Consider the following 27,425-nt stretch of genomic DNA (forward strand, 5'->3'; position numbering starts at 1 on the left):
TTTCTTGTCCGGTCCCTTAGTAGGCACCCTGTGTAGTGTGGCAGCACTCTAGTTTTGGAACAGAGCTATTATTTCCAGCATACTACATCGGCACACCCTGTTTTATGTATTTTGCTCAAATAAAGCCTGCTGTACTTTGCCAAACATATCTGTTAGCTCAGACGAGTGTCTTTCAGAGGACATTATATGTGGGTGGGGCTTATGGTTGTCCATCAAAACAAGTTAGACCAATCGGCTTCCTTTTCAGGTTTACATTGCATTAGAGTCACTGTTAAGTGTGATCCACAACCGTGATTCCATATATTTTTATAACCGTGATTCCCACATTTTATTTCTCGTTTAAGGCCTACAGATGACAGTAACCAGCCGCCGGGTCGAGGAGTTCTGTCTATGCAGGGTCTGAGCTACGGTGTCATCAGAGTGGACTCAGAGGAGCGCCTGTCCGTACTCACCGTACAGGACGTGGGCACTGTGATGCCAGGAGGTACACATATGTACATGCACAAATGGTTCTGAGGAAGTCTTGAATGTGCCTATGTAAATATTGTTGTATGTTTAGCATTAAAGAAGAGCCATCAAAGACGGGCGTTGTGTAATGTGTACGCCTCTCTCTGTGTGCTGTATTTACTGCTTCATAAAGTGTGTAATCTGTTTATTGATGTTGTGTATGTGCAGCTCTGATGTGTGTGGTCAAACCAGAGGGAGTTCCTCAGCTGTGCCGAACAGATGAGATCGGAGAGCTGTGTGTGTGTTCCATCGCCACGGGAATGTCATATTATGGGCTTTCGGGCATGACAAAAAACACCTTTGAGGTTTGTGTCCTCTCAGAGCAAGATCGATTTGGCTGTAGATTCTCCTTCCGACAATCCCTAGACCTCTGCTTGAACTGATGTTAAAATGCTCCGATCACAGTCTTTTCTTTGGCTTGTTTGTTAAATTGCTCGGAAATAATGAGTAGAGCATTTTCACATAAAGTCTGATATCTGAAGCCTGATTTCACCTCATAGAGTATAAAAATAAAACAGGTGATTGTGAGATATTAAAATGAAGATGTGTGAGATATAATGTCACGCTATGAGATATAAAGTTGCAATTACAAATAACAGTCACAAATTTGAGATAAAAAGTCCCACTTGTAAGATATAAAGCCCCAATTGTGATATGTAATGTTGGATTTGTGAGATAAAATGTCACAATTATGAGAAATAAAATTTCAATTGTGAAATATAAAGTCGCAATCGTGAGATATAAAATCGCAATTGTAAGATATAAAGTTGCAATCAGAAATGAAGTCACAACTGAGATATAAAGTCGCAATTATAATATATAAATTCACAATTGTGAGATACATATTAATACAGTATGATATTGTGAGATACACTATAAAGTTGCAATTACAAAAAAAGTCTTTTTTTACTCTGAGGTGAAAAAATTGTGTGACCAAATGACACAAAAGTAAAAAATAGTCACTATCCAAAACCATTTTGGTGCCTATTTTCTCAAAAGAATTTCATAGACTTAATTGAATTGTTTTTTAGCCATTAAACTTTACCCTTGCCTCCAAATAAAATAATGGCAGATCATTGAAATGCATTTTGGACTCAGCCAGTGATATACGGCAAATATCTGGGTATTTGTAGCTAATCTTTCTAGATTTCTGTTAAATCTGTTGAGCGTACATTAAGTCCACAAGTTTAAATCTAAATGTAAAGTTTCAATTTTCAACCAATCAGTTATCATTTCACTGTAATGTTAAATGGGGGAGAAGTGACTCTATAATAGAGGTCTGCACAGGATGGATTTTTCAATCCCGCTACCACAAGTAGCTAACTAAAACAATATGTTAAATTTTATCCCATTCCCGCCCTAAACTTTCACATTTTGTCCCACTCCCGCCCACAAAAGCCCGTAGGAAAAGGTCTATGTGGATTTTTCACTCCCGGTCCTTGTTGGATTCTGTTTAGTTCCATTGTCTCTAGGCTATTTTTTTCCAATTTCCACAGACATGACACTTCAGATCTCCAGTGACTGACTTCTACGTGCTGTTGTTATTAGATAATTATATTTTGTGGGAGCCCACGAGTCATTTCTTTCTCCCGATTCTCACGCACATATCAGTATCTTCCCTCACATATCCACACTCAGCACACTCTGCACTTGTCCTGCGCCACACTGTTGTGTCGGATCCCATGGTCGTGCACACCTCTACTCCATAGCCATAGAGTGAACTTCCACATTTTTATGCTGTATTAAATTTACAAATGTATAGTTTGATCTTAATTTTTGTCTTTTGTTTTGTTGGCTGTCAGGTTTTTCCCATGAGCAGCTCTGGGGCTCCTATCAGCGAGTACCCCTTCACTCGTACAGGGCTGCTCGGTTTCATAGGCCCGGGTGGTCTGGTGTTCGTGTCTGGAAAGATGGATGGTCTGATGGTGGTGAGTGGACGGAGACACAACGCTGACGATATTGTCGCCACAGCGCTAGCGGTGGAGCCCATGAAGTTTGTGTACAGGGGCAGGTGAGAACACATTAAAAACAAACAAACATAGCATATTCTTCTTGGTCATCAAAGACCGCGTGGTATATATAGCGCATGAGCTTGTTTGTTTTGGACATGCTGAGTGCAAATTAAATGGATTTAACACCTGCTGGGGCGGCAAGAGTGTGTGCTCTGCGTGTTGTGGTGGAGTTGTTCTGTTTCAGTTGCCTCTGTGAAATTACCTCAGGTTTTGTTCATCAGTTTTCTTAAAGCTTTATGCAGTGTGGTAAATCAGATGTGTTACAGTAATAATATAATATAAAAATACATTTTCATTACTTGAAACAAAATAAACATTGTCTATTTTGGTACTTTGTTAATTAGCTAGTTGCCCAGGCAACAATTCTCATTTTCGTTTAGTTTAAGTTGAAGTACTAAAATAAGTAAGGAATAATTGACAACAGGTCATTGATTTATTAGAAAATAATGCACACCTGAGGTGGTAATGCGGCCACGTCACAAAGCGGAATTACAAACGTCATTTTAAAGCTAGAAACAGAGGCTTGAGCCATAGATAGAAGACTAATGCAGTTATTAGAGAGAGAGAGAGAGAGAGAGAGAGAGAGATTAAGCGTGTGTGATTTACCAGAGTCTGTACATCTCTGAACGATGTTCAGCAGCAGTTTCTCTACTAATAGCTCGTAACAAACATGTTTAACAAACTGTACTAACAAACTGTAAGTTTGTCTACTCCAAGAACAGTGGCGTTATTACCTCTCTAGTGAGAAATGTCATGTAGCTTTTAAGTTGCTAAACTATTTTACTGATAAAATCATCAGAGCAGCGCTGACAACACGTTTCTGTGAGAGCGTGTCTGCATGTGTGTGCGTTTGAGTATGTGCTTTCCATACATAATAAAACGTAATTTTGTGGCAAAAACATGGCAATATTTTGTTGTTTTTATCCTATTATTCACTATATTTATTTGTTTGGTCAGTGTCGTCGTGGATTTTGGTTCTTTTGCTGTTGTAGGCTGTAAGGACCTTTGAAATAACTGAAATCATTTTGCAAAGTGGAACTGTAATGTGGTCAAGACCTGCCTGGAACTACTTTAGCCGTGTTTCCCTGGAAATAATTGCACGACTTAGAACGTTCCTCAACCAGTCAGATTCAAGCATTATGAATATTCGTAGTGTAACTAAAACTAAATAAACCAATTCTTAATAAAAACTATATTGACATACAGTATTAAAAAAAATGGCAAAACACCAAAATGACTTAAACTAAAATTAAAGTAAAAACACAAAATAAAATTAAATTACTCACAGGTGCCCTAAAATCCTTTTGCAACACTTTACATTTTTGAAGTTTTAAAATAAATGTTTTAATTAAATTCTGCTGTTTATCACTTCAGCTATGTTTTGTGATTTGAATTAATTCTAATTCATTATTGTAATCATTATAATTATTAACTATTACTATTTTTGCATTAATTGTTATAATAAGAATTAATAAATGTAAATGTAATTATTAATATTACAATTATTATTATTATTATTTTTAAATATTAATTTTAATAATGTTAAATTAAATTCTATTCTGGCCACTAGTTCCTGGTTCGAGATGTTTTAGGGGTCGGTCTGATATCTCCTGTCTGTATCTCCATCTTCAGGATAGCGGTATTTTCTGTGACGGTCCTGCATGACGAGAGAATTGTGGTCGTAGCCGAGCAGCGGCCCGACTCCACAGAGGAGGACAGCTTCCAGTGGATGAGCCGTGTACTGCAGGTATTTGTCCTTTTTATACACACCCTTGCCGATCGATTCGGGCAGCGGCGACTTGCTATTCCCGTCCAGTCTGGCGGGAGTCACCTTAATCGCTGCGTAACCCCAGTCACCATCCAAACTGAATTAGATATCGCGCTATTGCTGACTTGTGTACTTTCTGTCAGCACTTTACGAGTCCTTACCGGCATGTAAAAATAACAAGATGCATTCAGGCACGGAGGTTGGCCTTCACTTCCACCCACCCAGACGGTTCCATTCCACTCTTTTGTTGTAGGTCATTAATCTTGCAAATATGGTATTTTTTCCTTCCACTTCATGAATTCCTGTTTGGTAATTTGGTTCTCCCCAAGGCATCGGTAAAGGTCAGCGGCTGCATCAGATCTCAGCTGGCAGCCTCTTCTCGGCTTCTTACGAAGTCTATTTTTAAACCTCACCTGACAATCGAATGTGTTTCTTTCTGCAGGCGATAGACAGCATCCACAACGTGGGGGTGTTTTGTTTGGCTTTGGTGCCCGCTAACACCCTTCCCAAGACTCCGCTGGGAGGGATCCACCTGTCGGAGACCAAGCAGCTGTTTTTGGAAGGCTCCCTGCATCCCTGTAACGTCCTAATGTGCCCTCACACCTGCGTCACTAACCTGCCAAAACCCAGACAGAAACAGCCAGGTCTGTGTGCGGCAAGGTCACCTCAGATGTCGTACGAAATTAGAAGTGCCAGAAATTGTGTGTGTGTGTTGTCGTCTGCTTGTTTGTGATGTGCTTCCTCTGCTCGGTCCTGCAGAGATTGGACCCGCCTCTGTGATGGTGGGAAACCTGGTCTCAGGGAAGAGGATCGCTCAGGCCAGTGGCAGAGATCTGGGCCAGATCGAAGACAATGATCAGGCAAGAAAGGTGTGTGTGTGGTACCATGGGGCCTCGATTTTCATCTGTCACTCCATTCATTCTCCCTCCCCTTTCATTCATTCCTCACCTCCAGCAAACCATCCAGTCCCATCCAGCCAAGAATATGCACAGAAATTGGCATATATTTGTCTTTAATGCCAGCGTTGCAATACATTAAACTGCCTCAGGGTGCTTTATAATTGCTTTTTAGAGTCAAAAAATGCGTATTAGAATATTTACCAGTTAAAAAAAACTATATTTTGCATATTCATTCAAATATTTTTTTTTATTAAATATGTAGTTCCAATTCTTATATATATGAGTGTGTGTGTGTGTGTGTGTGTGTGTACTTATATATCTTTGCAGTTTTACTGATTTAAAATGTGTATGAATAAATAATGATTAGAAAACATATTTTTTATATATTACAATTTTTCTATTGTTACGTTTTCTTTTTTCAAAATATGTATATATATATATATATATATATATATATATATATATATATATATATGTGTGTGTGTGTGTGTGTGTGTGTGATAAAAATAATAACCAAATAATTATTTATATTACAATAAAGGTAATAAAAATAAAGAATAAAATGCAAAAAGCACATGCATATTTTTTGTCTTTTAATTTTTTTTTACAAACTGTTTTTTATCCTCTGGTCATTTTCTCAGCATGAAATGTATGAGATGATTCATTCTCCTGCATCTGTCACAAACTTGAAGACAGATTGGGATTTTCTTCCCTGTGTTTTCATTTTGGTGGCTTAATGTTTGGAATATTCCACACGTGTCCCCACATGGATAACTTTAGGCCTCTTAATTAAACCTCTGATGGTAAATTTTCCAAGTTTTTTGACGATGGGTGATTCGCAACAGATGTTTTGTATTTAATAGCTGGTGTGGATTTGAATCGCTTGTGTCACTTACATCAGCAGGAGTCAGATGATCAATATTACAATTCGACTTAAACAAGTTGCAGCCTCTTATAAAGTTACCGGCCAACTTATTACACACATTTGGCGCTCACCGAGCATTCATTTTGGACACTGTGTGGCACGCAGTAATTATCCCAACTGGATTTGTGGTAGGGGAACTGACCCCTGACGGCTTGTCAGACCTCTTCCTCTCAGCCAGAGTCGTTTCAAACCCAACCCCTACAGACAGCATTCTGGGAAACTGTTAAAACATTATGTCACCAAACCAGAACTTGACAGTTTTATGCTTCTAAAACGTTCTCTCTTTTTTTTTTTTTTAAAGTAAGGATTTTAAAAAAGCTGTTTTTGTGGAAAACCGAGTACTCCATTAGAAAGAGTATTGCACGCTGGGTTCTGTTTGGGAGGGCTGGTTGGGTTGTTTTTTGGGCTGTTAGTGTTGAGTTGATGTCTTTGGTTTTGCTGTGCTGTCAGTCAACCACCTCAACGTGAATACAATCCATTACACTGCCCTCTCAGGCTGAAAGATGGCAACCATTATTCCGTCAGCCTGTCTGCTGTGCACAACACCATAACCTTAACACACTCATACACCGCAGCACAGCTGTCGGCCTCACACACGAACCACATATGCTCACACACATTCGAACAAACATGTGCACAGGCTTAAATATGCACACACATACACAGTGCTGCAACAGTTGTTGGCTGCTGTCTCTTGCATGCCTTCCTCATCCTCTCTCTTTCGCTCATTCCTTCACACCCTTCCAGCCCTGCATGGGTATGCTCTGTCTGACACCAACAAATGTGACCTCCGCCATCTGCGCCGCTCAAGGAGTCACAGCCATACATGACTATTTTCCATTTTTACACCGCAAAGCTTGTGTTTGTTGTTTTTTCATTGCTTCTATCCATTCATACCTATGAAAATCAGGCCCGCTGAGTGAATGAAAATAGTTTTATTTCATGCTTTTAAGAGGAGGAATGCGATTCGATGTGAGAATAACACTGGGAGATGAGGTAACACATGACTGCATTCACTTGCAACCTTAAGATAACACCAGCACCGCTTACTAATGACTTTTAACAGGTCTTGCTAATTGCAAAATAAGCATCCTTTGTTTTAACAGTTACAGTCAAATGTCATGTCTCTTTTATAATATTGCATTTGGCTAAACAATAGATTGAATCAGGTTAATTAGACTTGTTAACACCCACCTGTTTGTCCTACTCGTATGTGAACATTTTATTAAAAAAACTTTGTGTATTCATATTTTCTGATTTAATGATAATCAGATTTTGGGAATATCATGTAATCTCCCTTAAATACTTAAATATCTGGGATCTTGTAATAATCATCACAGGCTTCCTTTTTCCACCCATAGTTCCTCTTCCTGTCTGAGGTGTTGCAGTGGAGAGCCCAGACCACCCCGGATCATGTGCTCTTCACCCTCCTCAGCTCAAGGGTATGATATGTTATAAGTAAGATACTGTACATACTCTACAGTTCAAAAGTTTGGGGTCAATCATTTTTTTGTTTTGTTTTTGAAAGAAGTCTCTTATGTTGACCAAAGGTCACACACACACACACACACACACACACACACACACACACACACACACATATATATATATATTGCATTTTTTACTTTAAAAAAAAAAGTATTTATTTGATTTGTTTTTTGCATTTTGTTTATTTTTTTTATTGAAGAAAACCACTTTTTATTAAATATCACCACTACATTTCTTTTGCTAAATTCTTCTGTGCATGAGGTAATGAAGAAGAAAGAAATATCTCAGTTTCTGCACCATTTCCCCCCTCTAGGGAGCAGAAATTGGAATCATAAATGATTTTGGCCTGGTTTGCAAGGGATACGTTTTTTATATAAACTAAAACTGCAACCATTTGTCATCGCAGGCTATTTTGAACACCACATGCCCTCCATAGAAAAGTTGTGATAACTCATCCTAAGTTGAGAACTGTGAGGAAACTGTATCGTTGACATGTTTGTGTATGTGTGTGAATGCAGGGAACAGTCCTGAGCTCACTGACGTGTCTTCAGTTGCATAAGCGGGCGGAGAAGATAGCAACCATGTTGATGGAGCGAGGCCACCTGCAGGACGGTGATCACGTTGCGCTGGTGTACCCACCTGGTACGACACCATCAGTTACAAATCTACAGCTCTAAATCTGTGATCAGTCCCACTATATTCACATTATTATCATACTCTAAACTAGGGGTCTCAAATTATCGCAGTAAATATGACTAAGATTATATTCCCTGACAATGTCCGAGGTAGGCCACCCAGAAACATTACAGTCTGGCTTTGATATAATGGTCAAAATTTATTTAAAGAGGGTGAATTGTGCTTTTTTACATTTTCAACTTTCTTTAATGTGTATTGCAAAGTTAGAAGCACAAAGTCCACTCCAAAGGGAGTTAATCTCTATATCATTGCGAACGATTGTACTATTGAGTTTGCTTCTGGGTATGTACACGTCACAATATTTGCAAAATAAATAGGGAGAGAGTTGCGTTTGTACTGTTAAAACTCACAGTTATGGTAAGGGTCATGATGTTTTCAAACATGCACAAAGTGGTTGACCAATCAAAACACACTGATTCAACTGACCAATCAGAGCACATTATGCTTTTTGAACGGAAGGTCTTAATAGAGACAGGAACTAAACAGAGAGTTGCTGACAGACTGGGAAGAGAGATGCTGTAACAATGTAAAATATGTGAAAAAGAATGTGTTGTAGCATGAATACCTATTCTAGTAGACCCAAAAACAAAATCAAGACTTTGTAAAAGGGCATAACAGGTCCTCTATTATGCTTGATATTTGAGTGGCCATATGAAACTATCTTGTCCGATAGTTTGAGACCTCTTATCTAGGATAACAAATCTACAAAATACCACTCATATATGAATATGTATTTATAATTTACAGGTATAGATCTGATTGCTGCCTTTTACGGATGCCTGTATGCCGGCTGTGTACCAATTACAGTGAGACCACCACATCCCCAGAACATCGCCACCACCCTGCCCACTGTGAAAATGATTGTGGAGGTGAGTGTTGACCTGAGATCCTTCCATATGTAGTATATGAATTGTGAAAGAAAAAAACAAATAACGCTAATGTATGAATTTGTGTTCAGGTGAGCCGATCAGCATGTGTGATGACCTCACAGATCATATCCAAGCTCCTGAAGTCAAAGGAGGCGTCTGCCGCAGTGGACGTCAGGTCGTGGCCTCCTGTTCTGGACACAGGTGAGAGAGGGTCAAAGGTCAGATGGCTTCTTCAAAAAATGTAAAGTCTAAATGAACATTCATTTAATATCTAACATGTTTTCAAGATGATCTGCCAAAGAAGAAGCCCCCTCAGCTCTACAAACCCTCCAATCCAGACACGCTGGCTTACTTGGACTTCAGCGTCTCCACTACAGGGATGCTTGCAGGAGTAAAGGTGAGAAATGAGAAACCCCTGCTCTTTACTTCTCCAATACTAAAAACCCCGGAAAGAAAACGTTTGAAAACCCTCTCGGTTTACAATAGGTGAGATCAGGTGTCATGTGCTCAGAGGAACTTTTTTGTTTCATTGTTAAGAGATGAAAACCAGGTTTTGAACAGACCACTGCTCTTTTGTCATAGGAGCCATGAGTGTTTGCGGCGACCACCCAGTATTGTGTAGTTCTTCAGTCCTTTGACCAAGAACTGATCTTTTCATGCCCCAGAAAATCCTATACAACCCTACACTTTTATGTTTGATAGCATTTCCACTTCAAACATGGCAGCCCAGTTGCATTCCTCAAAAAATAACTCATCATTCCTCATGGTCTCATTATAGGCCAGTCCACTCTGCACAGGCAAACACATTTGTTGGGTTTTGTCTGATCAGTGTGTTACCCCTGCCAATGTCTGTTGGCATTGGTCAGGGTTTGTTTTCACCCGACTGAACATGTTCAATCAGTGTTTGATGGTGTCTGTTGTGGCAGTGTGAACATGAAAGTTAATTTTCATACAATTCTAAATCCAACTGCCAACTTGCTTGTTGGTGTTTGTTGCCATTTGTCTGTGCGGTGTGAATTGGCTTTATGAATAAAATAAAGCACAATCATGATAAATGCATTTAAGCCAACTATTCTGTATGTATATAATCATTTTTTTGTGATAATTTTTTTATGTAATAACAAAAAAAAATGGAATCTTTTTATACATCATCTCAGATGTCCCACACAGCCACCAGTGCCTTTTGCCGCTCTATAAAGCTCCAGTGTGAGTTGTATCCCTCTCGTGAGGTGGCCATCTGCCTGGATCCATACTGTGGCCTCGGATTTGTCCTCTGGTGCCTCTGCAGGTGAGAGACCACCACGTTCATGTCTGAATTTACAATTTGATAAACAAGATTCATACTTAAAACAATGAACTCCTGCACACTGTGTCTGCAATATTGTTGATTTTAAAGGAATGGTCAGGTTTCAATATTCAGTCTACGCAGAAAATGATTTCCATATGCCTCAGTTTGTAAAAACAGTTCAAATGAAAGTATATTGATTAATTTTTTATTATTTCTTCATTATATATATTTTTTGTTATATATTTTAGTTTTATAGAATTTTAATTGCCAATGATTTTTTGAACTCATTTACCAGACTTGTGTAAAAATGGTTTTAATAACTTAATAATCTTGTCTGTGTAAAGTTGTATCCAATTTCCAACTTGTGTAACTCAAATAGCAGATTTTTATATAGAAGAATAAATATTGCCTTAACAAAACTTCAAGCTCCACATTCGTGCTTTTAAAGTTTCACAATTCTTTGAATTTTTTGGATATCTAACAATTCAATCATCCATGTACAATTCACCATCAGAGTATTTTTAAACACTCTGCACACTGACGAGCCACACAAGTACTGAACCAGTTTCTCAGTTGACTGCTGCCTTGAAAAATCTTCGTTTTGTGCTGCGTTCACACAAGTGTGTGTGTTTTTATGCTGTGCTATGTCTTTTCTAGCGTAAAGTGTACTCAGCTCCTGTCTCGCTTGACTGATGTGTTGTTTTCCCGATGTGTCTTATTTGTCAGGGTGAGCAGGTTCCTCTGCTCTTGTGTTGTGTGGTGGTAACGTTGCGTTCTCCTCTGTCTCTTCCTACTGGGTGAAGTGTGTATTCAGGGCATCAGTCCATCTTGATTCCCCCGTCCGAGCTGGAGGTGAACCCCGCTCTGTGGCTGCTGGCTGTCAGTCAGTTCCGGGTCAGAGACACGTTCTGTTCGTACTCCGTCATGGAGCTTTGCACCAAGGGCTTGGGCCTGCAGACAGAATCCCTCAAGGTACCTGATTCTCTCTAAAGTGTCAATCTTTCGCTTCCTTTCCTTCTTGAGGAAGCTCTAAATCATTTTTCGTTAGATTTCATGTTATATTTGCTGCAGTGACAGAAGGCGATTGTTGGTGGCCTTGCGTGTGTGAGTGTTCTGTGTTCAGGAGGTGTGACTGTGTAATTAACGTCTGTTCTGAGTTAGTGAAGGAAAGGCCGCCCGTGCCTCCTGGCGAGCCTGTCTTGTAAAATCTTGTTTTATTTACTCTGATTTAGTCATTGAGATTGCCATAGTTACTAACCGCAGTCTGGACCGGAGTACAGTTTATTAACATCACGACAATCAATGAGGAGTAAAAATGAGTCCTGGCCGAAATAATAATAATTTTTTGGTATAATGAGGTAGAACTGGGAAAATGTTTTTTTGTACCCAGGCTTGTCTTCCTGCCATCTTCAGTTATTCTTTAAATAAAGATTATAGAAAAACATTAGATATACACTGATCCTATTTACTTTTTATTCATTTTATTAAAAATATGCTTTTTCCATTTAAAGCATGTTAATCATTATATTATATTATATTATATTATATTATATTATATTATATTATATTATATTATATTATATTATTTTATTTTATTTTATTGTATATTATATTGGTTGATTTATAGTTATGATTATGAATATTATGTATTGAATTAACATGATAATGACACATCCTTGACATCAACTGATAAGAAAGAATAATTGAAAATGGTTATATTTAAAATGTATTTATGATACATTAATAGTAAGTATAATAATACATTATTATTTAAAATATAAGTAATATATAAATAATAATTTTATCAGCTGATGTCAACAATGCAGTGTGGGCTGGAAAAAATAATATCAACCAATAATGTCATATTAGCATAACATCCAAAATCCTAATAAGTACAATCAATCCTGTGTGTCGTTTCCCTCTGAATATTATGTTTGGTCTATATATATATATATATATATAAATATATATATATATATTTTTTTTTTAGTAGGATTAAAGTAATATTATATCATCTATTATAATAATAAGACAGCCTTTGTGACATCAGCTATTAGGAAAGAATCATTATTCCATTTAAATAAAAATAATTAAAAAATCTCTATATATTTATATATTATGTATTATATTTTTTATATATGTTAAATGTTATAATATAATAAGTTGACATCATTAATGGTAAAATCAACCAAAATAATTAGCAGAACATCCACAATCTAATCCTGTACTACTTTATTTAGGAAATGTCACATTACAAAAGTTAAATGTTGTGCAAAATACTGTTGATTTGAAGTGTTTTTTTTTAATTATAAATGTTCTTGTTGTTTTAGCTACACTTGATCAAATTAAAAGGTTGATCTCTCTCTCTTTCTTCAGTCCCGTGGACTTGACCTGTCTCGCGTGAGGACGTGTGTGGTGGTCGCTGAGGAGAGGCCCAGGATAGCCCTCACCCAGTCCTTCTCCAAACTCTTTAAAGACCTGGGCCTGCATCCGCGAGCCGTCAGCACTTCCTTTGGATGTAGAGTGAACCTGGCCATCTGCCTGCAGGTTAGTTGTGCCTGACTGCGCACGTGGCCGCTGAAAGCACGGCAGACGTTAATCTGCTGCTGACCAGAATACACGAGGCAAAGATTCTGCCGTAATCCCAATCCCAGCGTTGTTTTAGCAAGCCGACTGCAGCCGGGATTAGTGTTGGAGTTTACCGAGAGGATTTCACTGTGATGTGTTCTGAGTGAGAGTAACACAGCATTATAGGATGTCATTATGTTGTAGAGGTAAAACCAGGTCACCACTTAAGTAAACATATAGCACGCAATGTCAAAAATAGTACTAGTCATCTGATATGGGGTTTTCCGAAGCTGCTGCTGAGTAGAGTGGCCAATTGACAGTATGATGATGGGATATTATACGGCTCTTTAGAATACTTGATTCTGATTAGTCAGTCGCAGCATTCTGTAGTCAAATACTTTTTTATAGTGACTGCTAAACTAAATTATCAACCATTGGCCCAGACACATACACCACCATTCAAAAGTTTGGGGTCAGTAAGATTTTTGGTAAAAAAAAAGAATACCTTTATACAGCAACGACACATTATGTTGATCAAATGTTACAAAATATTTCTGTTTAAATAAATGCTATTCTTTTGGACTTTCTATTCATAAAATAATCCTGAAAAGAGCAGCAAATCAACATATTAGAATGATTTCTAAAGAATCATGTGACACTGAAGACTGGAGTAATGATGCTGAAAATTCAGCTTAGCCATCACAGGAATAAATTAAATATAAGAAAACAATTATTTTAAATTGTTATTATATTTCACAATATCACTGTTTTTACTGTATTTCTGATCAAATAAATGCAGCATAAGAGACTTTTAAAACCTTCCTGACCCCAAACTTGTAAACAGTAGTGTACATAATATAATAAAATAAATGATAATCAGCATTTCATGCCCGTTTATGTATTTATTTATTTATTTATTTACCTTCTTATTGTAAGATTCAGCTGTGAACTCTGGAGTTTATTTAGCAATAAGAGCTGTTTTAACTTCCACCCACCTGCTTTCATGAACATTTTTGGATATTTTTTTGTTACCAAGCAAAAAACACCACAAAACTTTTTCATACTACAAATGTTACATACTAGAAAGATTAATTTTTGTACATTTAGGAGCCTAATGTCTATTAAATTATAAGATACTCTTAAGTTATCATAAGTTATCATATATTGTGGGATGGACAGAAATTAAAAAATACTTTTTTTTTATATATATATATATATATATATATATATATATATATATATACTTTATGAGTTTCAAGACAATATTACAACAAAGAAAAACAAAGCAGAAATCATCATCTTAAAGACAAAATCATGTTAAATAATAATACCCAGAAAGAAAAAAAAGTGTGGCTTTACAATACAATGAAAGTGCAGTAAAATGCATGATTAAAGAAAATTTAACAGAAAATAAATGCTGGAAAAGGTCAGACAATAAAACATGTTCCCTGACATATTGCTTAAAAGGGTCCCAAGCTTTATTAAACTGGTGGGACGAGCCTCTAGAGTGTTTAATTTTTTTTAACTTTAAGAAAAAGAGGACATCTCGAATCCATCGTGTTGGAGTTGGAGGCCTACGATCTTTCCATCTCAGCAATATTAATCGTTTGGCTAAGAGCATGAGAAAAGCTGTGCAATCAGATTGTATCTTTGTAAGATTATATGATTCAGAAGTGATTCCAAAAATAGCTATCAGTGGGCAAGGGGAGATCAATCTACCTAAAAAAACAGAGATGGTCTCAAAGATCCAGAAGCTCCTACTTTGTACAGAACCAAAATGTATGTGCATGAGAGGCTGGGGTAAAGCTACAGCAATCACAAGCAGGATCTATATGCTGGAAATGCTTGGATAGTTTCAGTTTTGTCCAGTGTTTACGGAGCACAATTTTGCACTGCAGAAGCCCATGTCTTGCGCAAACTGACGATTTGTGTATTCTGCACAAGACTTTTCCCAATCCTCATCCGAAATAACCATATCTAAATCATCTTCCCATAAAGCTTTTATATGAGAGAGGGATGTATGAAGAGGGGCCAACATTTTACAGTATAATGTCGATATAGTGCTATTCAATCTTGGAGGGTCCTCCAATAAATGATCAAATGGAGAGCAGGGAGGTGGAGCAGGAAACTGAGGAAACATTTTACGTATAAAAGCACGAATTTGTAGGTAACGGAAAAAATTATTCTTAGGGATATTAAACTGCTCACACATCTGCTGAAATGAACAGAAAGCCCCCTCATAATATAAGTCATTAATTTCCCTAATGCCATTAGCCTGCCAAGATGTAAAAGACTTATCAATTATTGAGGGATTAAAAACATGATTAGAATGAATAGGGGACTTAGGGAACATAGTTTGACAGCCAAAATGACGTCTCCCCTGCTTCCAAATTTTAAGTGTAGATCTTACAAGTAGGTTTTCATCAGCCCTGGGATCTTCATAGAGCCAATGCAGTATAGGGCGAATATTTGAAGCCCAAAATTAACATTGAAAATTAGCAAAAGACAAAGACATTCCGCCCAGTGGCTTTGGACGCTGTAGAAGACTTTTACTCATTCTAGCAGGTTTACCATTCCATATAAATGAGGTGAGAGCACTATCCAGCCTTCGGGAAAAAAAAGTTGGGAATAAATACAGGGATGCAAGGTAAACTTTGGCAGCAGAAATTAGACTTTGAGAGGACTTAAGTTCAAATGAAGTCAAAATGAACCACAAAATCTTCCCATATTATTGTATAACATGATATGTAACTATAATTGTATTATTTATATTATATAATCTATTATAATAAAAACATAGCCTTGGTGACATCAGCTGATAACAAACATATATATTTATATATTACTACTTAATAATATTATATATTGATTGTTATATTTAAATCTTAGTAGTAATATATAAATAATACATTTCCATATTATTTTTTCTGTCAGCTAATGTCAATAAGTGGGGGAAAATAATAAACAACCAATAAAATCTTCTCTTATTATTATTTTGACACTCTGCATGTTGTTTTTTGTTCTTTTGCCCCACATTGTTCTTATATCATCCTTTTATATTATTTCATTTATTCCTTTTCTTTGTCACATCCACAAAACTTTACCCCGTTTTCCTCTTTCCTCACTCTCTCCCTGTCTCTCATCTGCTCACTGGCTGTTGTAGCCTCACAGGCTCGGGAAGCTTGCGGATCAGGTAGGGAAGTCCAAACGCTCCCCGCTCGATCTGGCACTGGGTGTGGAATGGGGTCCGACTAAGCTTTTTTTTTTTTTACCCTTCGGCTGCTGGGCTTTTGCTAATGTAGTGGAAGTGAACAGCCGGATCCATCTGAATCAGTGTGACTAATTAATCAGACTAATGGCTGACCTAAAGGGCTGCTTTCCTGGACTTTTGAACAGGAAAGACACCCTCAGTTTGATCTTACCGGTGAGCGGCGAGATCCAACCCTCCTCCAGTGAGATTGCCGCTCACCTGGACTTACACCGGGGTCAAGAGTTGTGTGTTTCTGTGCAGCTGCAGTCATTAGTAGTGTTCACGTAGCGTAGAGCTCTATAATCACAGCCATTAGGTGGAATCGTACTTCCCCTCCCTTGTCCGCCACATTGTTTTACCGTGACATCACAAACACAAGGGGCTTTGTTCGGAACATGAGTGCCTACACATGAAATATCACAGACTCCAGCTCTGTGTGAGTCAGTAATCTGAAATGTGTCTCTAAGGACCGTGTCTTGTCGACAGAGCCAGTTGTTGTGCTTCAGACTCAGGGAGACCTCTGCTGGCCCGGTTAGGTTTGTGAACTGCAATTGCAGATATTTTCTCATTTAGATTGAATTGGGGCATCCGAGTGCCTCATAATGAACAGTCATTGCAAGTTCAGTAATGATCAGTCATGAAAAATAATTGCATTCATTTGATCAAGATGATGAGTGTTCATTTGAAGCTTGCACTCAAAGGCAACAGTTGTTTGTATTTTGTCTGTTCATTTCTCATTTGTATTGTCTCATAAAGGCCGTTTCACATGACTCATGTCGACAGTCCCCAAATGCATCAAAAAGGAGCGACGCATTATGCGCAGTTCAAATGCTATAGTTACACTGTCAGACAGTCAGTTTGCTGCTGACCTTGCAAAATGCGGCCAATGAATACAGGACAGTTTGTCTGACACAACAAATCTGAACAAGAATAAAGAGAGAATTATGCTGTACGATATATCGTTAAAGGCACTTTATGACATTCAGATAGTGGTTTATGACAAAAAAAAATCAGGCATGTAACCGGTTTCCTTTGCTATGGTGATAAATACTATTTTGTGTAAAAGAATAAAAACTAAATCAATCCTTTTAAATTCTACAAGTGAATTTAGACATTTATGTATAGTATGAAAAATGGATATTCATTTAACAGTGTTTTTGAATTACAATTGAATATAAGATCACGTAATCTAAATGTTAAAAAAAAATAAGAGTAATGAACATGCTATGTAATTTCACACAATCTAAAAAGTCAGCAAGCTGTTTATGGTGTCAATTATTGTGCCTTTAGTCCCAACAAAGGGGCGCTTTTTACCAAAAATGCCATGCTTTTACATATTTGTCAGTTGTTTAATTTTTTTAATTTAATTACTATGAACAAAACTGGAATTCCTTAACAAGACCTTTGTCTCCAAATATATTTGGTCATTTTATCAATTCTGATTTGCTGCATAAATAAAATATTTTTTATCAAATTTCTTAGTGCATAATGAACGCAGATGTATAGAGAAGTGCTGCGATGAGTTTTTGTGCCATCTAGTGATCTTATTGAAAATCTAATCAAATGCGTCTTTTACCCTTGTTGTACCCTAAAACATAAAGGCAACAAGCCCCAAATTTGTCCGTCTGTGACACTATCTGCAGCACTTCTCTCGTGTAGGTCAAAGCATTGTATTACGCTTGTTTTGAAAGGTGCATTGAAGCTCTGATGGGAGTCTGAAAGAGCCTTAAGGCAGATCTAAGTTTATAAAGCTCTCCCGTTCACCCAGTGGCAAAAGATCTGCAATACTGGGGCGCTTTCACCTCAAGCAGACATTCAGATCTTTGAAGGTTCCGTCAGCTTTCATCTGTGGCCGTCTTTTTCTTGCTTCACAAACACCCACACATTTGTCATCCCGGCTTCATAAACGATTCCTATTTTTCGCTCTGCTTTCTAAAACGCCTCCATTCACGGCTTCATTTATAACCATGTGCCTTTCAGGGTGATTGTTCAAATTTTGGGTTGTTTCTTCCTCAGTTTGCTGCTTGTCTTGCCCTTTTTTTCCCCAAAACACTCATCTTTTCCACCATTTTCAGTCTGTGATCTCTAGGCTCTGCTACTAACTAGTTAACAGCTGAAGTGGGTTAACCCTGAGGAAATTGACCAGTTGAACCCTTCCCCTAGAAAAACACATAGTTTTCTGTACAGTAGGAACTGTATTAGTGTGGATCTCCTGGTTAACTCCTTCATGGTGTGCGTTTCAGGGGACATCGGGACCGGACCCGACTACTGTGTACGTGGACATGAGAGCTCTACGACACGACAGGTGAGAAATTAATAACAAAAAGCTTTGTGGAGAAATCTGCAAAATACTGATAATGGAAATTACTCCAGTGTGCTGTGATTTATGGTCAAACAATATGGGTTTATTATTGGCCAATGCTGCTGGTGATATTTAGAGAGCAGAGTGAATTGTGTCTGATAAAATGCTGGAATAATGATATCATTTATCATATAATAACAAACTAGCTGTACCTTTTTCTGTTAGCTTTTTGTTGTGGTGCTGCCAGACTGCATATATTTGTTATGAATATTTGTTATGGTTTATGTGCATTAAGCAAAATTAAGAGGAAGTACAGCATTAGCACATGGTTATTGAAGTCAATATATAATAATTTGTTGTACTTTTTGTTGAGTTTATTTGTTATATTTAATTTTTTTGTTGAATTTCCATCATATATATATACAGATATTATATGGGATTTTCAAAAATTGTGAAAAATATTAAATCGGATATTATAAAGGTAACGTGTTTTTACTAAATAAATAATTGGCTTTTATATTGTTATTTTACTATACTATTTAAAATATTATCTGGAGAATATTTACTTTATTATTTTGACAGTGTATTGTTTTTAACCCAAACGTTAATAAATGTTAGTAATGTACATTTTTTATTTTATTTCTTACTGTTAAAAATGTCCGTCAATAGAATAAAATAACAATGAATAATGCAATGATTGTAATAATAATTGTAATAATATAAAATTCAGTAAATATTTAAAAAAAAATGTATTGTTCAACATATTTCATTAATATTTTAACTACATTCGTTAAATAGATATCTACTAAGGTCTATTTCGTTAAATCTTTAAAACGTTATAAATATAATAATACATTCTCATTATAATAATAAACATATATACGTTTTTACGGAGCCTGCACATGAGGACAAAAATATATAATTTGTGGCCACAAATTTAGAATTAGTTCTCTCGTTTTAGTAAATCCTGAAAATTAAGGATTTCTTCCCATGACTTATTCATTTGTTACTTTGTTTTAGTAAATCATGGCCACGTTGAAGTAATTTGTCCCATCGTTTTTAGTAAATAAAAACAAGGGAACGAATTAGTTCAGCGTGGGAACAAATGAGTAAAACGTGCTGATATATTAGTAAGTCGTGGGAATGAATTCTTAATTTGTGGCCACAATATAAATATTTTTCCCTGCATGTCATGTGCGGGGCTCTGTAAGTTTACCTACTGACAGAATAAAAAAATAAAAATACTCTGATATATAAAGTTAGCATGATAGAAGGTTTTGGTCATGCCACCCACTCATAACACAGGTCAGGGAGGGATCTAATACCCATGATAATCAGCTAATCTGCTCTGGTTTTTGGTCGTTAACCTCAAAATGGCGAAGTATCGAGCAAGTACTCTGTGTTTTTCCAAGTGTTATTGCTGTTTTTGTTCACATTTGTTTGTACTGCATGCATATGTATATTTATCCTGCTCACTCTGAAATATAATTTTGTGTTTATCTACTCATGAGTGTCAGGATCTGTTCTTGAAAATGACATCAGGCATGTGTACGCTTGTTTATGAGCTGATAGTTGAGAGTTTGTCAGGAAAGCAACAGTGTGCTTGTTTCTGCTCAGAGTGCGGCTGGTCGAGCGAGGCTCCCCACACAGTCTCCCCCTCATGGAGTCTGGAAAGGTACCAGCAAACAACGTCACCATCTGGCTGTGTATTTCTCAATTATTACATTACTGAGTCTCAATTTCATCCTCTACCAGATTTTACCCGGAGTTCGAATCATCATCGCCAATCCTGAAACCAAGGGCCCACTGGGAGACTCCCATCTAGGAGAGGTGAGTTCATTCTGCAGGATAAAGGTCAAGTGGAAATCATCTGTGGCTCTTTACGACTTCACGTGTTCCTGATCTGTTTTGTGCTGCTAGATCTGGGTTCACTGTTCTCATAATGGCAGCGGTTACTTCACGGTGTATGGAGACGAGGCCCTGCAGTCCGATCACTTCAACTCTCACTTGAGCTTCGGAGATACGCAGACGGTGTGGGCACGTACCGGCTACCTGGGCTTCCTCCGCAGGACCGAACTTACAGATGCAAGTGGAGGTAATTATGCACCTTTGATTTTCAGTTTAATTTGAGGTCTAAGAATGACGCTAACTTCCTCTGTGTTTCCAGAGCGGCATGACGCTCTGTATGTAGTGGGTGCTCTGGATGAAGCCATGGAGTTGAGAGGAATGAGGTATCATCCCATCGACATAGAGACCTCTGTGATACGCACACACAAGAGCATCATGGAATGGTATGACCTTTCATACTTCCAGTCCAAGTACCTTTTTTATGAATTTATTTGTTTCTTTGTTTTTAGGGATGCACTGATATATACATTTTGACCATTTATTTATTTAGACATTAAAACAGGTACTATTTATACTATTATGTCTAAATAAATGAAAAATAAAAACAACTAGATCAGTCAAATGAATTTTTTTATTTTGACATTTAATGTATACTATTTTATCTAAATAAATGAAAAATAAAACACTCAAATTGTATTCAAAATAAACACACAAATTGTGTTTATTTTGATATTAAAATGTATACTATTTATGCTATTTTGTCTAAATAAGTTAAAACTTACAATAAGTCATTTTACATTCTGCAAGTGAATATTCACAATATTATTATTTGTAGTATGAAAAGTGGAACATTTGTAAAGATTACATTTAAAGGTAATATTTTTTTTTAATAAAAAAAATTTACCATACAATTTTGTTCTAATCAGTCACCATCATAAGGCATTTTGTCAGTCGATGATTTTAATTTCATTATAGATTTCTTGATCTGAAATCCAAATCAGCAGTTGTATTTTAAACATCACTTAAGATATATTTTGCCTCCTCAAATCACCAATTGCCCCAAAAAATTAATGACTTCCTGTCAATTTGTTGGTTGCTACCCACTGTCAGTGTGAACGGCCGTCAGAAAGGACGTGTTTTAAATGAACTGATGTGTGTTTGTTTCAGTGCTGTGTTTCCCTGGACCAACCTGTTGGTTGTGGTCGTGGAGCTGGAAGGTTCGGAACAGGAAGCTTTGGACCTGGTTCCTTTAGTGACCAACGCGGTCCTGGAGGAGCACTACCTGATCGTGGGAGTGGTGGTCGTGGTGGACATCGGCGTCATTCCCATCAACTCTCGCGGAGAGAAACAGAGGATGCACCTGCGAGACGGCTTTCTGGCCGACCAGTTGGACCCCATCTACGTGGCATATAACATGTAGCATGAGTGTACGCGTGGATGCTGTCGCCTGTATGTTTGCGTGCGTGTGTTTTGCCGACTGACGGTGACCGGTTGGGCGATCTTCAGCGAACGAACACTTACTGGGAGAAACTTTGAGAAGCGTTGACAAAGCCAAACGGAAACTCTGATTGGCGGAAGGATTCTGTCTCCTGATGGGAAGAAGAATCGCCTCTGCTTCTGCTTGTGTGCGTGTCGCTTTTTCACGTGAGGTGTTGCGACATCATTCATTTTTATCCCACCCTACTATGAGCGAAGGGTATTTTTAAATATCTGCATACTGTGGCGAAATGTGCATTTTAAGTTTCCCGATGATTTGGAGTAACTCGTTGAAAGTACACGTGATATCAGACACTCTGGACGCCATTTCTGTTCGTTTGTTTAAAAAAAAAGGTAAAACGACAACTTAAAGTTACATTTGTACGCACGTCGCAGCCGTCCTTCAGCAATTTGCCGGTTTCGTTTTTCAACCTTTGTAAATGTTCTCGAGCAGCAGGAAGCAAAAAAGAAGAAAAAACATCCCCTGCTTTTTCGATTCCTCCATGTTTAATATCATTGTACAAAACTGAAGGTGAACACAAAGTCGGTTGATATTGTGTAATTATGTACAGATAATAGTTCTTATTTATTTTGCTCTTTTTAGAATTGGTGAGCGAAGACATTTGGAAATGTTTTCCTCATTAAATAATATTGCTGATATAAAACATTGTATCATCTTGAGTGAGTAGTATCACATCAAGTCTATGTAAAAATATAAATATACATACAAATATATATAAAAAAAGAAATATATATATAAAATAAGATCTACGAATCACCAATGAAACATTTCTAATGCAGTACTTCCCACTTGCATGGTGTCTGTTGTAGAAAGAATCAACTGACCGATCGAACGTTACCCACACGTTTAATAATAAAAATTCAAACTCATAGGACTTTCAAGATGATGTCAAATGTGCGTGAACAAACGCTTCGGTTTTTCGAATTGAAACTAAAACGCTACACCCTTACTGAGAGAAAACGAACCCTAAAAATGTGCCTGGAATTTTGTTTACATTTGCTTTACGACTCAAATCTTCACCGCAATTTGTTCCGCTGTGGTTTTTTTATTTGCTTGGATTGACTTTTTAACTTGTTTTTTTATCGTTTTTCTGTGTGATTTCGTTATTATTTATTGACACAAGCTTTTTACACATGCATTTTGTTTACCGCTCAAACATCAACAAAGTGTTTTCATTTATAATGCATCAATCAGATTGGCAAGGAGGTATTTCCATGAAACATTTACGTTTACTTTCAGTCCCAATCAGCTCACGTGAAATGGATTAAGCTCTTGGTTTTAATCGGTTTACGTGGGAAATACATGCTAAATGAATGCCGGCATATTGTTGGCACTTGCAATATGGGCAAAGCATGAAACATGACCGACTGGCTATAATAATGCAAACAAAAGTGAACCATGACGTTATTTTACCATTGTACCAGCTGCATTAAAAGAGACGTGTTTTCTGAACTTAGTGCTGGCAATCCGTTAAATCGCCATGACAAAACTGAGGATTCAGGATTTTCTTCTTTTCTTTGCCACATCCTGCCTCACCAGGCAGACGTTAGATGATAATCTACTGCAATCAGCACTCTGGCCTCATTGAGGTCTTAGTTTTAATGCAAACTTTTATTTTATTTTTTGGAAACGGTGTCATAGACGTCAATACTGTGTATGGGAACTGAGTTTACACTTGTTCAGAGAGTGACGATGCAATGTTTTGTTTGTTTTTTTCTCTTGTCTATTTGTTTTTAAAAAATGGAAAGAAGTCTTAACCCGTTCAGAAGCTTTAGTGTTGCCTTTCCCATACAAGCAGAAACGTTTCCCCATTTTAAAAAAGAAAAATGTGCACATAACTTTCAATCTGTGAAGTTATTTCCCTTTTTTTTGTTGGAAATCTGGACTTACGTGAGAGAGTCTGCATGGTGTATGTAAATATTGTTGGTTAGAGAAAAAAAAGACAAAAAACAAAATTTATTTTGTATGGTGCAGGTGTGTTTGAAATTCTGTTTTGTACACATGATTAAAAGTATTAAATGACACTTTTATAGAAGCCTGCTTTGGCCTACATTCACAAAATATGGTGCAATAAAGTGCTTTGATTGGTAAATTTGTCATTTTTAAATTTGAAAAAGAAAAAGAGCAAAAATAACACCGGTTGATATGTTTTATTTATACATAGTACTGTTACATAATGTAATGCAAGAAAGGGGAAAACGTTTACACCACATTAATTCGTATGCACATGAAAGACAGGTGTTGGTTTACCAGACTTCTCGCTGGGTGTCGGAAATTCTCAGTAGTCATTACTCAGTCCGCATAAATATAAATTAAAAATACATTTCAAAAAGGGTTACTTGCAATTACAAAGTGGTGTCAAATTACCCTAGAAAACAAAAAAGGAGACATACTGCATCACTGATGACACGCAATGATTAACGTAGAGTCCAAAATAGGGTTCACACAACCTGGTTTCATGCACACTGGAATGGAACAAATTACCGTTATATCACAAATATTTTTTTTTCCTTTATCAAATACATAGTTAATGCGCTCATGAAATGTACATATGCTAACGTGCAAACGTCATCAGTCACGGTTAGCGGCAAACAGTTATTTACATGTAGTGCAACAGTGAGGTTGGGAAGGGAGCGAGAGAGAAAGAGAAACAGGCCAGGACAGAAACCTGGATGTATTAGACGTGATTTAAGACGCATCCAGAACTTCAGAGAGAGACCGAATACGGGTGCACGCACATATGGATCTGTGCAAAAACACTAAAGAAGGACCTCACGTTCCCCTACATCCTTCAGCTGATTGATTCTCCTTCCCAAAAGCATCGTAGCCCTGGTCGACATCTCAAAAACTCTAAAGATAGATCATTTTTACTTAATTTTTGTTATTGCAATATTTAAAAGGACAATAATTCACCTAAATTTTGTCATTTATTCAGCCTCATGTCATTCCATTCGCATTTAACTGAAAAATATAAAATGAGATGTTTAAGTGTCCAAGCTGCTCTTTTCTATAAAGTGAAAGTGGATGGAGACCAAGTCAAGCCATTTACTTTCGTTGAGCAGCACATAAGAGGTTTGGAACAACCTGAAGGCGAGTAAATTATGGTTGAATTTAAATGATGTAAACTATCCTTTTAACTTCTCCCTCAGGTCAGAAAGTGCCATGAAAAGTCATCCTCGATGATAAAACCCTAAAGCGATCATTTCTGATTGTTTCATTTACTCTGATCTCTGTACAATCTTAAGTCTGGTTAAGGATCTTGACACGAAATCACCAGGTTTTGTTCACACTTATGAACCTCACTAAAGATCCCACTTGGCAAACATTTAGTACACTTAAGCTACCGCAATGGACCTCAAAATTAGCACATAATTTAGTTTATTTTTATTTTAGTTAAAAATTAAAAGTCCTATTTTAAAGTGTGACCATGAAATGTGCATATTGATTAATGGAAGATTGTATCATTCAGACAGACATGACCTGCCATCTTTAAACCCTGTTCCCCAAAAAAAGACATCACAACCACTGATAAAACCAACCGTCGAGTTTAAAAGCACCAACTTCACTCAATGCAGGAGGCAGACATGATTCGCTCATATAAAAAATTCAAATATCTACATAGCTTCAGATTAAGTTGTTTAAAAAGATTACTAGTACTTCACATTTCAGCTAGTCTGTATGCAAGCAAGGCTGATTTCCGTCGTACAGCAAATAAAAGGGTAAAAAAAAAGGATATGTAAAGAGATACCGTTAAAATCCAAACATAAAACCCATCTCTACGAGGAATACGTGAAATCCCGTGCTCACTTGTCCTGTTAGCGTCCACCGCAACTCAGTAAAATGTCCAGGTAAGTGTCTTTAGGAGCTGGGGTTTAAAATGCTGGCTAAAAATCAAGAATCCATGATCTATCCAATAGCGTGGCTTGTAGATGGGTGGAGTCGAGAGGAGGGGCGTGGCCAGCTCATCTCTTCCGGCGACAGGTACGTTTGTGATCCGCGTGCCAGTGCTCCTGCTGACATTTGATGGAGCAGTACGACGTGTTCCAGCAGCAGTGGTACATCGCCTCTTCTTCACAGTTATAACACTGAAAAATAAAATAAAGAGGATACTGAGATGCAAAGAGTTGCCAAGAAATGAATTCCAGGTTCAACATTCATATTGGTGCATTTCCTAATGAAACAGGACGTTTGGGTTGGACATAAAGTGCTTTCCCCTTTTAAAAAAAGTCAATCGGTTTAAATTTACATCATAGCAATCATCACGATTGGCTTAATTTAAGTCCGTTGAAGGGGGAGGGATATTTTCATTCTAGAGAGCATTTGATTGGACAAAAATCTGTGTAGTGCAGAATGAGTCATCAATATCTTTGGGGACTAAATTGTGTGTTAATCTGAGTTTCACATTGTTTAGGAGCACACTAGCATACAGATTAGCCTCAAAGCGTATGTGGACTAAAAGGCACAAAACTCTCATTTTGATTATGGTTAGAAGAACTGGGGTGAGCGGTATGACCTAAATCATGTATCACAAGATGAGTATTTCACAATAATATATATTATGTTATAGTTATTTTTGCTAAAAATAAGGTTACTGTACCAAGTAACAATTTGTTGAATTAATGTAAGGAAAAAGTTGAAGAAATTATTGAAGACAAGCAAACAGTAATAAAATAACAAATCTACAAATCACATGCATTAGGACAAATAAATGCAACAAGTTTGTTTTTCAAGTAGGTCTTGTGAATTAAATATACAGTGATTTTTATTAAAGCTACAAAAGTTATTAAAATCAAGACTGAGTGATTCTATCTTTTTCTTTTGTTGTTTGATAACATAGAAAGCGTCAGGTATTTTAGGCTGCAAACCTAATGCACAGATTTAATGTGCTAACAAACAACCGATTTTCCCAACTGCCAACGTTCACTTGAAATATAACCATAACCAACAGTGTTTGCGTAAATACTCGCCAAGACGAATTTTATAACATTATTATGTGTGTTTTTGACAGTTCTAGCGTGAAACGACGGTAGTCGCGCGCTCTGACAGGCGGTAAAGCGCGCGCGCGCACGGGAAGTTTCCTGTCAGCGTGCGAGTGCCGAATACAGTTCTTTTTCGGAATAAATTGCGCTTTTTTAAATAACTATTTTAAATATCAAGCACATACCGCTCTTTATTTTCTTATACATTGGTATTTCTTTATCGCTCGACGAACGCCCTTGCTTCCAATGAAAGATGGACGGATATTTATGCAAACATAAGTGCGATTGAGACTTTGTATTATCAGCACGCAGTGTTAACAGTAACATTGCACCACCAACAAAAAGGATATGGTTCCAGGGAAGGGACACGATCTACTGGACAACATCATTTGTACCCAAACACAAGGTAACAAAATGCGCGGGAGATGGTAGTTTCTCAATAGCCTCATTATTCAGGTTAACCAACTCAACCCGACTCTTCATCTACAGAACAACAACACAAGCCCACAACACAGTATTGATTTAGTC

At 37.2% G+C, this 27,425-nt stretch overlaps 2 protein-coding genes across 15 annotated transcripts in view; one reads left to right on the forward strand and one right to left on the reverse strand.

Moving 5' to 3' along the window:
- Positions 1–23,660, forward strand: part of dip2ca (disco-interacting protein 2 homolog Ca) — a 98,262-nt gene extending 74,602 nt beyond the window's left edge. For 2 of the 6 annotated variants that reach the window (XM_081353048.1, XM_081353051.1), the window contains exons 18-38: positions 345–484; positions 676–812; positions 2,310–2,518; positions 4,152–4,266; positions 4,730–4,931; positions 5,047–5,156; positions 7,473–7,553; positions 8,118–8,241; positions 9,043–9,164; positions 9,254–9,365; positions 9,452–9,561; positions 10,322–10,452; positions 11,256–11,424; positions 12,829–12,999; positions 16,184–16,213; positions 18,514–18,575; positions 20,190–20,247; positions 20,328–20,402; positions 20,493–20,667; positions 20,740–20,863; positions 21,588–23,660. In XM_081353048.1, coding sequence (XP_081209174.1) covers positions 345–484; positions 676–812; positions 2,310–2,518; positions 4,152–4,266; positions 4,730–4,931; positions 5,047–5,156; positions 7,473–7,553; positions 8,118–8,241; positions 9,043–9,164; positions 9,254–9,365; positions 9,452–9,561; positions 10,322–10,452; positions 11,256–11,424; positions 12,829–12,999; positions 16,184–16,213; positions 18,514–18,575; positions 20,190–20,247; positions 20,328–20,402; positions 20,493–20,667; positions 20,740–20,863; positions 21,588–21,840 — 2,710 coding nt within the window. In that variant the 3' untranslated portion in view covers positions 21,841–23,660. The remainder of the gene's footprint in view (positions 1–344; positions 485–675; positions 813–2,309; positions 2,519–4,151; positions 4,267–4,729; positions 4,932–5,046; positions 5,157–7,472; positions 7,554–8,117; positions 8,242–9,042; positions 9,165–9,253; positions 9,366–9,451; positions 9,562–10,321; positions 10,453–11,255; positions 11,425–12,828; positions 13,000–16,183; positions 16,214–18,513; positions 18,576–20,189; positions 20,248–20,327; positions 20,403–20,492; positions 20,668–20,739; positions 20,864–21,587) is intronic. The other 4 variants (XM_081353050.1, XM_081353053.1, XM_081353049.1 and 1 more) reach the window with 3 other exon arrangements.
- Positions 23,661–24,054: 394 nt separating this feature from the next.
- Positions 24,055–27,425, reverse strand: part of zmynd11 (zinc finger, MYND-type containing 11) — a 17,604-nt gene continuing 14,233 nt past the window's right edge. For all 9 annotated transcript variants that reach the window (XR_014029216.1, XR_014029217.1, XR_014029218.1 and 6 more), the window contains one exon: positions 24,055–26,003. Coding sequence is in view for 4 of the 9 variants with exons in the window: in XM_081353057.1 (XP_081209183.1) it covers positions 25,881–26,003 (123 nt within the window). In the remaining 5 variants the exon portion in view is untranslated. The remainder of the gene's footprint in view (positions 26,004–27,425) is intronic.

The sequence above is a fragment of the Scardinius erythrophthalmus genome (genome assembly GCF_964197995.2).
Source record: "Scardinius erythrophthalmus genome assembly, chromosome: 22".
In the NCBI taxonomy this organism is placed as follows: domain Eukaryota; kingdom Metazoa; phylum Chordata; class Actinopteri; order Cypriniformes; family Leuciscidae; genus Scardinius; species Scardinius erythrophthalmus.